Consider the following 13,461-nt stretch of genomic DNA (forward strand, 5'->3'; position numbering starts at 1 on the left):
CATTTCTTTAAAATTATCTTCAGTAACAAAAACTGCATATTTGGTAATGTACTAGCTTTAAAATGATGTTTCACATATAATTTATAAAATACATTTGTAAAACTTGATCCTACCATCACAGTATATCAACACCAATAGTGCTAAAGTTGTTCAGCATGCATAAGCCCAACACCGAACTTAAATATTTCCTTCCAAATTTCAAAATTAAACATCAAAGTCTAACTGAGGAAAGCAGAGTTCAGTCCCACACATAATTACGACTGAATTAGCATAATCTTAAAAGGCATCTATATTATAGCCAGCTTTCCCTAATATACACTTACCTAAAGCATAACCAGGACAGTTAAACTCCACTTAAGTAAAAAGATACATTTGCTTGCCTTCATTCAGGTCTTCATAGACACAAGACTGAAGTAATTGCCTCATACAATACTGTCACAACAGCATCATTAATTTTATTATCTTAAATTGACATAGCCTTCTGGATGACACAAGGATTAAATTGCAATGAAAACATTGCACTATATGTAATCACTTAGTTGAACTTCCTCTGAATTTGAGTTCTCTTATAATGTCCATAGAAGATGCTAAAAAGGACATTCCAAAGCTCAAAAGCACAAACTATAGCACCTTTTCTAGAACTAATTCTTACAGATGTAATGTTTTATCACACACACCAAATTTGCCTATACTGGATTATTTTTTAAATACCTCACCTCCTTATTTACCACTTTATCACCAGATCTGCCCATTCTAACAGTTCCTTATGATTTCTGCTATTACCTCTGATAAAACAAGAGCTTTAAGAAAACTGGATGACAAACCACAAATTTATTATTATTGTTGCCAAATCAATAAATAGTATTTTCTATTATTCTCCCTACCTGTATAATTTTACTTAGAAAGATTTCATTCTAATGTATCATGTTTATTTTCAATTAACAATAATTCATAAGCCAGCTTTCCAAATACCTATGATAGTGTAAGTCCAACCTACATGAGCTCAGAAAATTTAGGACAGTTATTTGTTTTTGAGGGTACAATCTTTCTCCAAAACTTCAAGAAATAAGTGTGGTAAAGAAGTTTTAAATCATCCTCACATTCAGTTAAATCTGCATTACTTTTGAATTTAGAAGCATCCTGAAACAAGTTTATCCAAAGCACGACCTACAAGGACATCCTGAAAATACAGCTTCCACTATCTTATTTTTTTGATCTGTTTTTGTTTGTTCGATGTTTCTTGTTTTAAAAGAAGTGTCCCACCCCAGACTGCAAATGGAAATGGCACGGAAAACAAAGCATACCTTGAAACGTATGCTGCAAAGGAGGAAAGCTGTTAATATTGCTAGTTGTGCTTTATTTAATTTTTGCTTGCTGTTTTGATTCCATGCAATCACCAAGAAATTAAGAGAATCACTAGAAGGGGCAGTGCCTAACCTAAAATACACTTCCTTGCAAAACCAAAAGACATATTATTGTCATAAATTGAAAAATATATTACAAGTACTCATCGGCTCAGAAAACCAATAGGGTTCTAGGGTTCTTTTCTGGAGAATAGGGTATTCTCCAGAAGCAAAGAATTAGGTGAAAGCAGAGTGTATTATGCAGTTTTTAGTGAAGAAACAGAGAAAGACTACAGAAAGCCTTCCACATAGAGGAGGATGATTTTGGAAGGCAAGGTGTCTGTGACCAATGTGGTAATGTGACCAAATGACCAACTAGATTTTTATATATGAAAGATGATTTTAAGATAAGCAGATATCCAAAGATGTGATACACAAACACACGCATATTTGCAGTAGTATACGCACTTCTGTGTTCGAGAGAATCATGAAACACTCATACTACCTTTTTTTTTTTTTTTTTAAGCCAACTATTTCCTCTCATCAGTTGGCCTATTTTAATTTCTTTCCCAAGAGGCTCCAAAAGCATCTTAGCTTCAGACTCCAGTGTTTTCAACCTAGTGCTTACTGGTTTCTCACACACAAGTGAAGAATGTAATTACGTGACTCTTGTGTTCTTACTAATGCAACTGGTTCCCCTTTATTCAAAAGCTTCATTCAAACCTCATCTTGTTTCTAATTACTTCTTACAGGCTTGATTCAACGACTGAAGCTTTCACCTCTTATGCCAACTCCACTTACTTACATTACACCTAATGGATTGATGTCACTCCTGATTTCCAACCACGTAGCCCAAGGCTTGTCTGCACAAGAAGGTTAGACCAATTTAGCTTAAACTTGCACATACATCAACTTGGAAAATCCTGTGAGAAACAATTCATTTTAATTTAAGGTTGGGTTACACCTTTTTTTTTTTTTTCTGAGGAATTGACTCAGTCTCAACTGGTGTAAACCAGATGGAAATACAGGTATTTGTTTGGATTTCTGTATTGATTTAGCTTATTTGATATAAAAAGCAGACTTGTACTTTTTAGGCTCAAATGAGAATTAGACTCTTGCCTCTTCACATTTGACTGCTGCTCACTTTCCTTGTTTCTCTATAAAACAGGTGGCCAAACTGAACTAGCACACACCACTCACGTCTGCTTCCATGATATGTCCAATGCTGAACTGAGCCACAGCTGCTGCGTCTCACTGCTCTTGCACAGGCAGAGTAACTGCCTCCCAAGTCCTGAAAAACCTGCGTAAACACAGGAACCACCTGCATCCAACAACAATTAGCTCTGCTGCCCACAGTTAGACCCGCACTTCTCACTTACAATACACGAAGAAGACCACAACATGGTGAAGTAGGAAAGACAGATTACGGAGATGGCACGCATATGGGGGAAGCCAAGGTTCCACTCTGCCAGAAGTGAAGATTCACAATTTCGGCATGTGGAGGAGAAAGGATGTAGCTGAAATCTGAAAGTAAACTTCTGCAGGTGCATAAATGGATGGGGAAGGCTAAGTGTGAGCACTGGACTGCAGTCCTAGCTTAGAAGATGGGAAGGCACAGTAAGAAAGGTGGGAGAAGGAGAGCCATAGATGAGGCTTTGGTTTTGTGCGGTTAGAAAAGCATGTGGCCTTGCAAGTCAGAGATTACTGATGACGATCGTATACTTGCTAACTAGGTTTGGAAACCCCTGCTCTGTGCTACCTCACCATAATTTCTGCAAGTATCTCCCTTTTTGGTTCTAATACAGTAGCAGTTTTCTTGCACCTTTGTACCTACTGACCTCCTATTTTCTATTCTCTGTCAAAAACATTTGTCTTGCCTTTCCCTCTGCTTATGTGTTTATCATTGATCAATTATTTAAATTAATGCAAGGTCTTCATAAGAAGATTTTGAATGTTGAAGGGTATTTCACAGTGGCTTGTGGAATAATGTTATATAAATTATTTAATAGGAAAATATTTTAACAGTAACTTTCTATACTATACTCAAGGTTTAAAACCCCAAAGTTTTCTTTAAACATGATTTCTTTTATTTTATGCCTTGTCTCAGATTTGATTCATATATATACAAACACACAAATACATATACAAACCCAAAATTTCAAAAGCATTCAGTAAACAGGAAGTTAATAAGCAATTTTTTCCATTGTTTAAATTTCACTCTGGATGCTGGTTTGGCAAGGAAAACCTTCTCGAGGCTATAAAGTGACATTTGGAAGTTTATTTCTATATCATTAAAAGATGTCATATTCCATGGCATTCATGTGTACATGCATAAACAGATTATTATGTACACTGATATGACTACATACATAAACCAAACAACACTAGATCTACACAAGTATATATCTACCAACAATTGAAAGAAAAAAAGCATTAATTGCACACTATACCTATATGAATAGTATGTATATATGTAAAGATATTAACGTATGTATAATAAATATAACAAATAGTATTTGTTCCCCCCAGCTATTATCTTTGTGTATATATATATGAAATCTATCCACAGATGGAGACAACCTAGTCAAACTACCCAAAACAATACTATAAAACACTGCAAAGAAGGGGAATTGGTGATCGAAACATACTACCGTTACATGTATTTAAGTGCTCATAGAATTTTGAATTGAATTAACTGGTAAAATTTATCAAAACTGTCAAAACTAGTCAAAGTTTCAACAGAATTAAGGCATGAAAAAAATGAAAAAAAAAAATCAGTCCTACCCTTTCAAAAACAAAGCAAAGAAAAAATTCTTTCCCTGTTGCATGTCACTGGCACAACCCCACTGACAATAATGTGTCGATCAGTATGCACCAATTTCACAGACCTATGATCCAGATGTTTTTGTGACTGTGACAGCAACTTTGGGTCTACAAATGCAGAACTCTAACAATAAGACAATCCAAAGATAAATATCTCAGTCTTGAGATCAGCCCCAATCTTCAAATTGTACAGGTTCTCAATATCAGCTTCAAGGAAGGAGGATTTTACTTGGCCTTCTGCCACCCTCCTTTGTAGCCACAGCATCTTGGTGTGCCCAAAGCAGGAACAGGAAGGAAACTTGACTGAATTATACTCTACTCCAGCTCTGCCAGTCTGCTGGACAGCTCTGTGCATACCTATCACATCATTATAAGGTAGCCCCGTCCCTGGTGTTACTCCGATTTACACCATGAACCTAAAATTAAGCACACATATCTGTGTTCTCTTGAATATCCACATATGAGGACTATGAAACTGGGTTCTACATAAATATAATAGAAAAAAAGTATGTCAGATAATTGAATGAAAGCCTATGTTCATAAACGCATTATTCATGTTGTTTCCACCTTCCTGTCACAAGGCTGGCTTAGCTCAATTTAGCAGCTGTGCTTACACATCTGTATGGATTTTTGAAGTCACTGAAGTGTGTGTCACTGCCTGTATCCAATGGTAAATTGATCCTTAGTCAATTTTAATTCTAACCAGAGCCTTCCTCCTTTAAGACAGAAGTAAACTGCTTTTTGAACCCTGTTTTTGCGGGATCCTAATTATTTTTTTGTATTATACTGCTTTGAGTACAACCTAGAGAGGCTTTGAAAAAAAATGCATTCTGAAGTAATTCTAATCATATAGAAAGTATTCCTCCCAATTTAAGGTACCTTTCTTCCATCCTCCCACGCATAACTTAAAAATAACTACAGTTCACACAGCAGATGCAGAATGAGGACTTTTAGAAACAGACCATATACTGTCACTTTGAAACATAGCTGAGACTCTGGATAAATAACATGGGCTCAGTTTCCAATTTTACCAATCCTTGTATGATCTTGGGCATGCTTTTATTTCTTCTGTTCAATTACTCATGTATGGAAAGGGCACAAGTCAACTTTTTGTCAAGTGAGTGTTGTAAAGATTGAACAACATTTATGAACTATTCAAATACCATATTAAGGACTATTTGAACATGCAAGAAGGCAAACAAGTGATGAACCTGTGGTGGCCAGAATATATAGCAGAACAATCCTCACAGTAGGAGAATCAGGTCTTGCGCATAAATTCAAGTGAGAGGAATTACTGCTTTCACAGAAAGGACATAAATACCCTGCAAACTACACAGGCCATTTATAGCAACCCAAAAAGTATTCGTGCCCCTCACACACCCTGCACAAGCTTTAAGAAAGTTCCATGGGGTGCTTCCACTGAGCGGCTAAATTAAGAACCTCCTCAAGCAAACAAACGAAAGTGCAGGGCAGATGCAGGATTTCTCTCCTGATATTTCGTGCGGGGTGGAAGGGGCGTGTGTACCCGGCCCTCGGGCCGCGACCCCTCAGGCCCCGGCCGCCGTCGAGCCGTCACTGCCCCTCCTTCCCTCCCTCCGGCCGGCCCAGCCACTGCCATGAGGCGGCAGCGCCCGCGGCGACAGCGGGAGCGGCAGCCCAGGGCCGGGCCCCGCAGCTCCCCTCCCAGCACAAGCCCCTGACGCCGGCCCCCAGCACGCCAGAAGGCCGCGACGGCCGGGGATGGGCCGCCCCAGCCCGCCCTTCGCAGCCCAGACACCTACCCACACCATCCCAGAGCCCGGCGGCAGGAGAGTGGCGAGGGAGCGACCCGTCCTCTCCCTCCGCGGCTCCGAACCCTGAAATGGCTGAACAAAGGGAACCTCGCTCCGCCGCCACCGCCCCTCCGATTGGCCGGGGGACGGCCGGGGGGTGGGGCTTGGCGCGCGGGGGAGGGCGGGGGCGCCACTGGCCGGTCACCCTGGCAACAGCGGCCTCGTCTGGGGCTCGGGGCCGCTGGTGTGATGGAGACGGCAGCGAAATGGCCGCCCGGCCACACCCAGCCTCTCAGTCCCGGCCCCCGCCTTCGGCCTTGCCCAGGACGCCTCTCCCTGCCGGCGCCTGGCGGCCGCCCGGGTCTCCGCTGGAAGCGCAGACACGCACGCCCGTAGGCTTCGCGCCCGCCCCGCTGCTCCTCCGGCAGCGATCGTGAGGCTCACGGCTACCCCCGACCCGCCACCAGCGCCCTCACGGAGGCACGGAGTCGCAGAATCACAGGATGTTAGGGACTGGAAGGAACCTCAGAAGATCATCTAGACCAGTCCCTCTGCCGGAGCAGGAACACCCAGATGAGATTACACAGGAAGGTGTCCAGGCGGGTTTTTAATGTCTCCGGAGAAGGAGACTCCACAACCTCCCTGGGCAGCCTGGTCCAGTGTCTGTCACCCCCATTGAGAAGAAGTTTCCTCTCAAATTGAAGTGGAACCTCTTGTGTTCCGGTTTGAACCCGATTCCCACAAGTGGGAAAAGCCCTGACATGGCCCTGAAAGGAGGAACAGAATGACACCATTAATTGTCCAAGCAAGGAAACACCGAGACAAGCATGAAGGGAACAAGGTGGCTGATAAAGCTGAAGTGAGAAGCCCTTGAACTGTGGGTGAACTATCCTAATTAACATAGTAAAAATCCTGCCTTCAGGGAGGTGTAGCCGCCTACAACAAAAAGCCCCTTCCTCAAGGAACATGCCAGTAAAAAAGAGAAGACGCTGTAACTTCAGGTAGAGAAGAGTCATTGCAAGAACCAGTGGGAACACAGGTGGCTAGGAATGATTGTGAAAGTACTGAGAACTGTTGCCTGGGATGTGTAAATATTAACCATGTGATAGCCAAGGGTTGCTAGCTTTGTGGATTTACCACCTATTACCCATCTCTGTGCAGACATGAAATAAATAAATGTCTCGACTCTTAACATTATTCAGCTTTTTTGTATACCAGTAAAATAATCCTTATTTTTGGGAAAGTATGGGTACCCAAACAAGTCACAGGAGCGATCTCTACTTAAGCTGCAATCCTATCTCCTTGACTGCAAGCAATACATAATTATTTGTTAAACAGCGAAAGCTAACTTTTTACCCAGTTTCTGAAGCTTACAGAACATTTAGAAAAGCTCAGCCTTGAGACAGACTCAGAGCTGGTAGCTTTGCTTGTGGTTCTCTTGTGCATCTCCTGCTTCTGGGGATGCACAATCTTCTCTCAGACACTGTCCTCATGCAGGTGATCCTCTCTGCCTGCCTCTTAGGTATGCACTTACACATCCTGCCCCCCGCACACCACCATGATTTCACAACCACCAAAATCCCTCTACAGTGACTTCCATAAGGAGAGCTGCTTGCCCAGCCATTTATCTAAGCACAACAATGTTGCTGTGTTATGTCAGCTCTAGCACTGTGCCAGACTACTTACACTTTTTAAAAAACTTAATTTCGATTTATTTTAAAGCTAATTTTCTAACCTTCATTGTTTCAGACCAAAACTTGAAAATATGACTGAGCTGAATACCAGAGGTTTATACCTGCGACAAGTCCATCATCTGTTATTCCAACGTTTCTGCCAATTTTATGGCTTCCCTGAGACCTGTCGGGTGATCATGCAAGCATTAACACTTCAGTACTATATCTAGGTCTGCTTGTGCTGGAAGATCTATATGTGTGCACATTCAAAAGGCTGCTTCCCTATCTAAAATGCCCTACCCGCACAGTCCGGTTAAATACCTGTTATTTTTCTCAGGTATTAATTTACTGCATAATGTTCAGAGCAGGTCGTATTGTAGTTATAGACTGTACTTAGTTACACTACACTGAGTTATAGCTTAATACTTATACCTGCAACGATTACTGTATATCCACAATCTCACAATAAAACCCAGCCACTCAGCTAACATGAAAGTAGGTATGTGGGTCTGTCTTCCAGTTCAGCCTTCTTGAGTGCAGAGACAGAAGTCCTACAGCTTACCTCCAGCTTTGGTGATCTACATGCCAGACACAGGTACTGTAAGCAAGATGCCATAGTGTTAGGATGCAAATGTGTTATTTGCAGTTGCTATGGCCAGGAAAAATTACATAAGAGCCAAATTCTGGAGTCTCATATTGAAAACGTGAAACTTGACAGGTCAGAGTAAAGGCTGCTGGTAGGAATTGTTGAAATTGTTTAATAATACTTTGTTATATTGAAAGAAACAAAACAAATATTCCAATCAAAAAGAGGTGCAACAGTACAGCAATAAAAATGCATTTACAATATATTTGCACAGTATAAACTGTGTAATTTAGATGGTGATATGTGGCAAACATTTGCAAGATGTACATTTATGTAAGCAAAATGGGCCCATTTAACATTTTTACTCTTTATATTTAAAGCACAAAACTCAAGATATGAGGTATAAATAAACATTGCATATACAACAGCTACTTTGAGCCCAGGGAACCACAGCTTTCATGCTGTAGTTCATTCACAAAATATACCTCTCTTAGTTTCCAATGGCATCAGTCAAACTGTGGCATGCTTTCCTCCTCAAATGATGCTTATGTGATCCTGAGTTCTGCCTGGATGCCTGGTTCTCTGCTATTCTTTTCTAGTTTTCAACCCCAACAGTTCGTCAGCTGCAGTCAAACCTGACTGATAGATGGAAGTCTCCAAAATATAACGAAGTTCATGTCTTGTGACAGACAGCATGAAGCCAGGTAGAGGAGAGAGACTGTACTAATGAGGAGATGTTGGAAGGGGTGGAAGGAAGGCATGTTTTCTGCCTGTTTGATGTACTGCTAGTTTATCTGTACCAAAATACTGGCTAGTCTGTCCCACACAAGTAATTTGAAACTAGGCTCATAATACTGTTTCTGGCCCTGCTGTCAGTGCAAAGATGTGGGAAAGAGCTTGTGGTAACACAGAGGTTTTATTGGGTAGGAGAGAGAACTAGAAATACTCAAGCTATGTTGCATATCCCAGTTCCTACTGTAGTTATTTTAAACCAGTCCATGGTACAAGAAAACTACAAAAGTGCCGTAATCAACTACTCAAGTATTTCTGCTAAAAGTGACAGGGAAGCCAGTCTGGCCACATTGCTCTTGTACTTCACAGTCTCCAATTGCAGAACAGTCTTTTTGTTGGCCATCACAATGGAAACAATCCAGGCCCAGTGTGTCCTTTCACTGGCTAGAGACCAAGGGATGGAAGACTGAAAGATGACAGTTACCTTTGCCTAACTTTAATCAGATTTAAGCTAAACACAAAGTACTAACTTCCTAACAACTTTCTTCAGAATTGTCTTAATAGAATGAAATGTTACAAACAAGTGATGCATTCTCAGTAGCTAGCTAGGATCCATTGAAATACACCTTCAGACTTGATATACCAGGCTGCTGTACCTAAATACAACTATGTATTTCCTTTTTGTTCTAACAATAGACAGCACCATCATGCGTTTAAATAGCTGCTGCTTTGCAGGCACACTCAGTATCCACCGAAGGGGTCCATCAAAGCCATCATCCATTCAAATGAACGTTCTTCCCTGGTGGTCCATTTCAGGTGGGGCTGATGTTCTATAAAGAATGCATGAAGGAAACGGGTTATTGAAAAATTAACTTTATCTGCATTTGGAATATACAGGCACTGCAGTCTGTCATGATGGTGAGTTACTAGGGTACCAAACACAGCCTAATCATGACAGCACATAGCAAACCATTAGTTAATTTACCTCAGCAGAATAAGTTTGCCTGAGAAAGCCAAAGTTCCATGCTAGGCAATGCCTGAATTTATCTGGAACCAGCTTAACCATCTCTAAATGACACATTATACAGACATAAATGTAATCTTCCTTTTGACTGGAGACTGCAGTTCTTTATGTGTGACTGCAGATCTGTTTTTTAGGAGTAGATTTAGTAATTTTCACTATAATTTGTTATCCTAATCAGTTGCCTTTTAAGCCTCTGATTTTCCTTGGCAGCATCAAGTAGTGGAAATAAGTCATCTGAATGCAAGAACAGTTTTCTTAGTCATAGGGAAGCTATGCCATTCCCATACAGATTTGTTCTCTAGCTTACAGATAATCACTTAACTGAATTTTTGTTGGTTGAACAGAGAAATAGGAAACAGCCTGAGGTGTTCTATGTATGGTCATAGTGTATTCTGTGATTGCTCCAATTTTTTCTTTTCTATTTTTAAGTAAGTTTAAAGGTATGATTGAGTAAAACCTTGAAATTAATGTAAAGGTGTTGTGATATTGGCCTGAGTTTGCAAATTTCAAAATAACAGGTGGAAGAGCTGTGACTGTCCAATTTGTATCAATGAGATGTCAATTCAGATGGTCATGGACTGTATTAAAATGTTAATATTACTGTTTTGTTGGCCATCAAAGTCAGGGAAAACCAAAATTATTGTTCTCAATCATCTGGTATCTGGGATTTTTATTCTTGTTTCATGTTGATGATCTGTCAGACTACTAGCAGTTATTGTGTTCCCTAGACAAGAAATAACTTAGATGAAAAACTGAGCAAAAATGAGAGATCTGTCAGAAAACTGCTCTCCTAAGAAGGGAGAACAAAGTGCAAATATAAGTATTTACATTAATACACTGTTATTAAGGCAATAACAAGAATCAGATGGATGGATGGATGGATGGATGGATGGATGGATGGATGGGGGAAGGAAGATTTAAGTAGTTAATGAAATATGTATTTGTGTATAGGTAGTCTAATAGCAGGATTTGTTCAACAATATTCAGTTTGCATCTTTTGGATGCTTTGTAAGTGAGAACAAAGTAAGATTAATAACTTGGCAAAGACCTGATCACTAACTGTGAGAAACACATGAATAACGGGAGTGCTGCTCAGACAGAAATATCACAGATTAATTAATTAATTTCATATGAAAGATTAATTAATTTCATAGACAAAATATTCCAACAGCCTTCAGTATGTACAAAATCAATCGCTTAACTGTCATCCTGGTCTACACGAATATGAAAATATCACCGCTATTTTGCCTGTCCAAGGAATATTTCTTTTTAGTGAAGTTCGTGAACTATCTCTATTAAGCTGCGGACTGAAAGATCTCATTGTTAACAGAAGTGACAGATGAACTTTTTATATTTGGGTCACTGCTTGTGAGGATTTGATCCATGTTTTACTAAGCTAAAAGTATTTTAACTACATACAGTCAAGATGTTGTTTAGTGCTAGCTGTTGAGATCTATCTCAAGTTAGTTTCTATTTTGTATCACTACAAAAGAATAAGCTGCCTTCCTAAAGGTTTTGATTCACAATTGAAGATAAATTTAGCAGTAGCAAATAAAGCTGTTATTGCCTGAAGCAATGTACACCAGCCATTTCTCTGAGATTAGTCATAGAATGCCAAGTAGAATTTAAGTGGAATTAAAAATGTAAATACTCTGTAGTAAAGGTAAAAGTGTATTGACATTAAAGTGTTTAAATTAAATCCAGCTAAATATATGCTTTAAGGAGGTATTTTCACTGGGCAGGTTGAAGGTCAGAAAGATTAAGAGCTGACCTGTTATATAAATGTAAATGAAAATTGTGTGAATTGGGCCATCAACATGTAAACCAAGGCTGGTGGCAGTTGCAGACATAATAAATTGATTTATCATCTATCCAGGTACCATTTTTAACAGAAAATTCTACATGAACATTTTATATCATCATTATGGTGTTCTTGGTTGGCCAGCCAAGTTTTTTCGATAGTACACTGGATACCGTTTGATTCCTGTTTCATAAAGCTACTAATTTTCCATCTGGAAACAGAAGGAATTCATAGACAGAATTATTTGGAGATCACCTGAAGAAGTCAGATGAGTTACACTGTCAGCTGTTGCCACTAGCACTGTGTTTTAAAAAAGGTTTTCTACTCATTTCCTCTGAGTGGAAAAGCGACAGGAGTAGAACCAGCAGAAGAGACGTAAGTGCCTACCAAGCAAATATTTTTTTATGTGGGGATGACAAAATATACGAAGAGTGGGGTAGAGACACAGGCATAGACTGCTCCTGTCTTTATAGCGAGTGAAGGCAACAGTAGCCAAGAAGCGCAGAAAGCCCCTCTGCTTGTTTTCGGCAGCAGCGCTGGTGACTACATTAACCAGGGAAGCAACTGTGACAGACTGTGTGTGGGTTTTCTCCCAGAGAACAGGGCTGGAGGTTGAGAGGAAAGAAGTACTATGAGTGGTTAGTGACTGGCTGACTTGAGCTACATGAAAGTTTTGGAGGAGAAGAGCTATGGAAAGAAAAGGTACTAGAAGAAAGAGAAGGGTTACAGAGGAGTGAAAAAAATGGTGGGGATATCAGTTGTCTCCAAGATGAATGAGCAGTGGTGTTGGGAATAAAAAGGACTCAAAGAAAGAAAAGAGAAGGGTGACTGCCAGCTTTCTCCTTCTTTCAGTTTACCTAGTTCTTTCTTAGAATAAAGTGTTGTATAATTTACTTTGTTGTTCCTTTGTTTCAGTTCTTATGAATTGCTATATCCTAAAGCACCACCTTCCACACGCTGAGGCGTGGAGTGCACCTGGTGAAGCCGTCTTGGCCCTGAAGAAGCAGCCTGGCTGTTGTTGCATGGTGATCCTGGCTCTGGTGTGTGGTGGAGCCAGGTTGGACCTGGCTGGGATGCTGATGCAGCGTCCTGCCTGCCTAGTGAGCCTGGTTGGGAGAGAGCCTGACAGCACCAGCAGCACAGCTAGATGGGCAAAGGGGAGATAGTGACAAGTCTGGGAGGCTGAACAAGCACTCTGTGGAATACCAATAATTTTTCGGAGTGTCTTTGGCTAAAAGGATTTTGGGAAAGGTAGGCCTAGAACTTGCAGAAGTTATTATCAGTTTGTGTGATACCTGGAAGCTGCACACACAAACCATGTCTGTTGGGTCCTTTAAAAAGGGATCAGGAGTAGCTTCAAGGGTCTGGGTACAAGGGAGACCTGAGGACACACCTGTATGTGCCACAAAATGTCCTGATAAAAAGATGTATTGCAGTATTTTTCCCAAATAATATAATTCTACTTCTTTTTCACAACTCCAATCAAAGAGATGGCAATGAATCCTTATCTAGGCGATGAAAACCCACCAAATTCCCTCTGTAATGAGGTCTGCTAGGTTTGTGCTAGCTTTGACACAGCTATGTTTTCTATGTACCCTCTTATATGGTATGCATAAAAAGAAATACAATTACTGATCCATTAGGATACACAGTCCCAAAGTGCTCAGCCGTGATGACATAAAAATAGAGAAATTGATTGCTTGCATT

At 40.4% G+C, this 13,461-nt stretch overlaps 1 protein-coding gene across 1 annotated transcript in view; it reads right to left on the reverse strand.

Annotated features, from left to right (window-relative positions):
• The window catches only part of TNPO1 (transportin 1), an 80,656-nt gene extending 74,689 nt beyond the window's left edge, over nt 1–5,967 (reverse strand). Inside the window, exon 1 of the mRNA XM_082075277.1 lies at nt 5,948–5,967. Coding sequence (XP_081931403.1) covers nt 5,948–5,956 — 9 coding nt within the window. The 5' untranslated portion in view covers nt 5,957–5,967. The remainder of the gene's footprint in view (nt 1–5,947) is intronic.
• Nucleotides 5,968–13,461: the final 7,494 nt, after the last annotated feature.

This window comes from Streptopelia decaocto (assembly GCF_964273445.1).
Source record: "Streptopelia decaocto genome assembly, chromosome: Z".
Lineage (NCBI taxonomy): Eukaryota > Metazoa > Chordata > Aves > Columbiformes > Columbidae > Streptopelia > Streptopelia decaocto.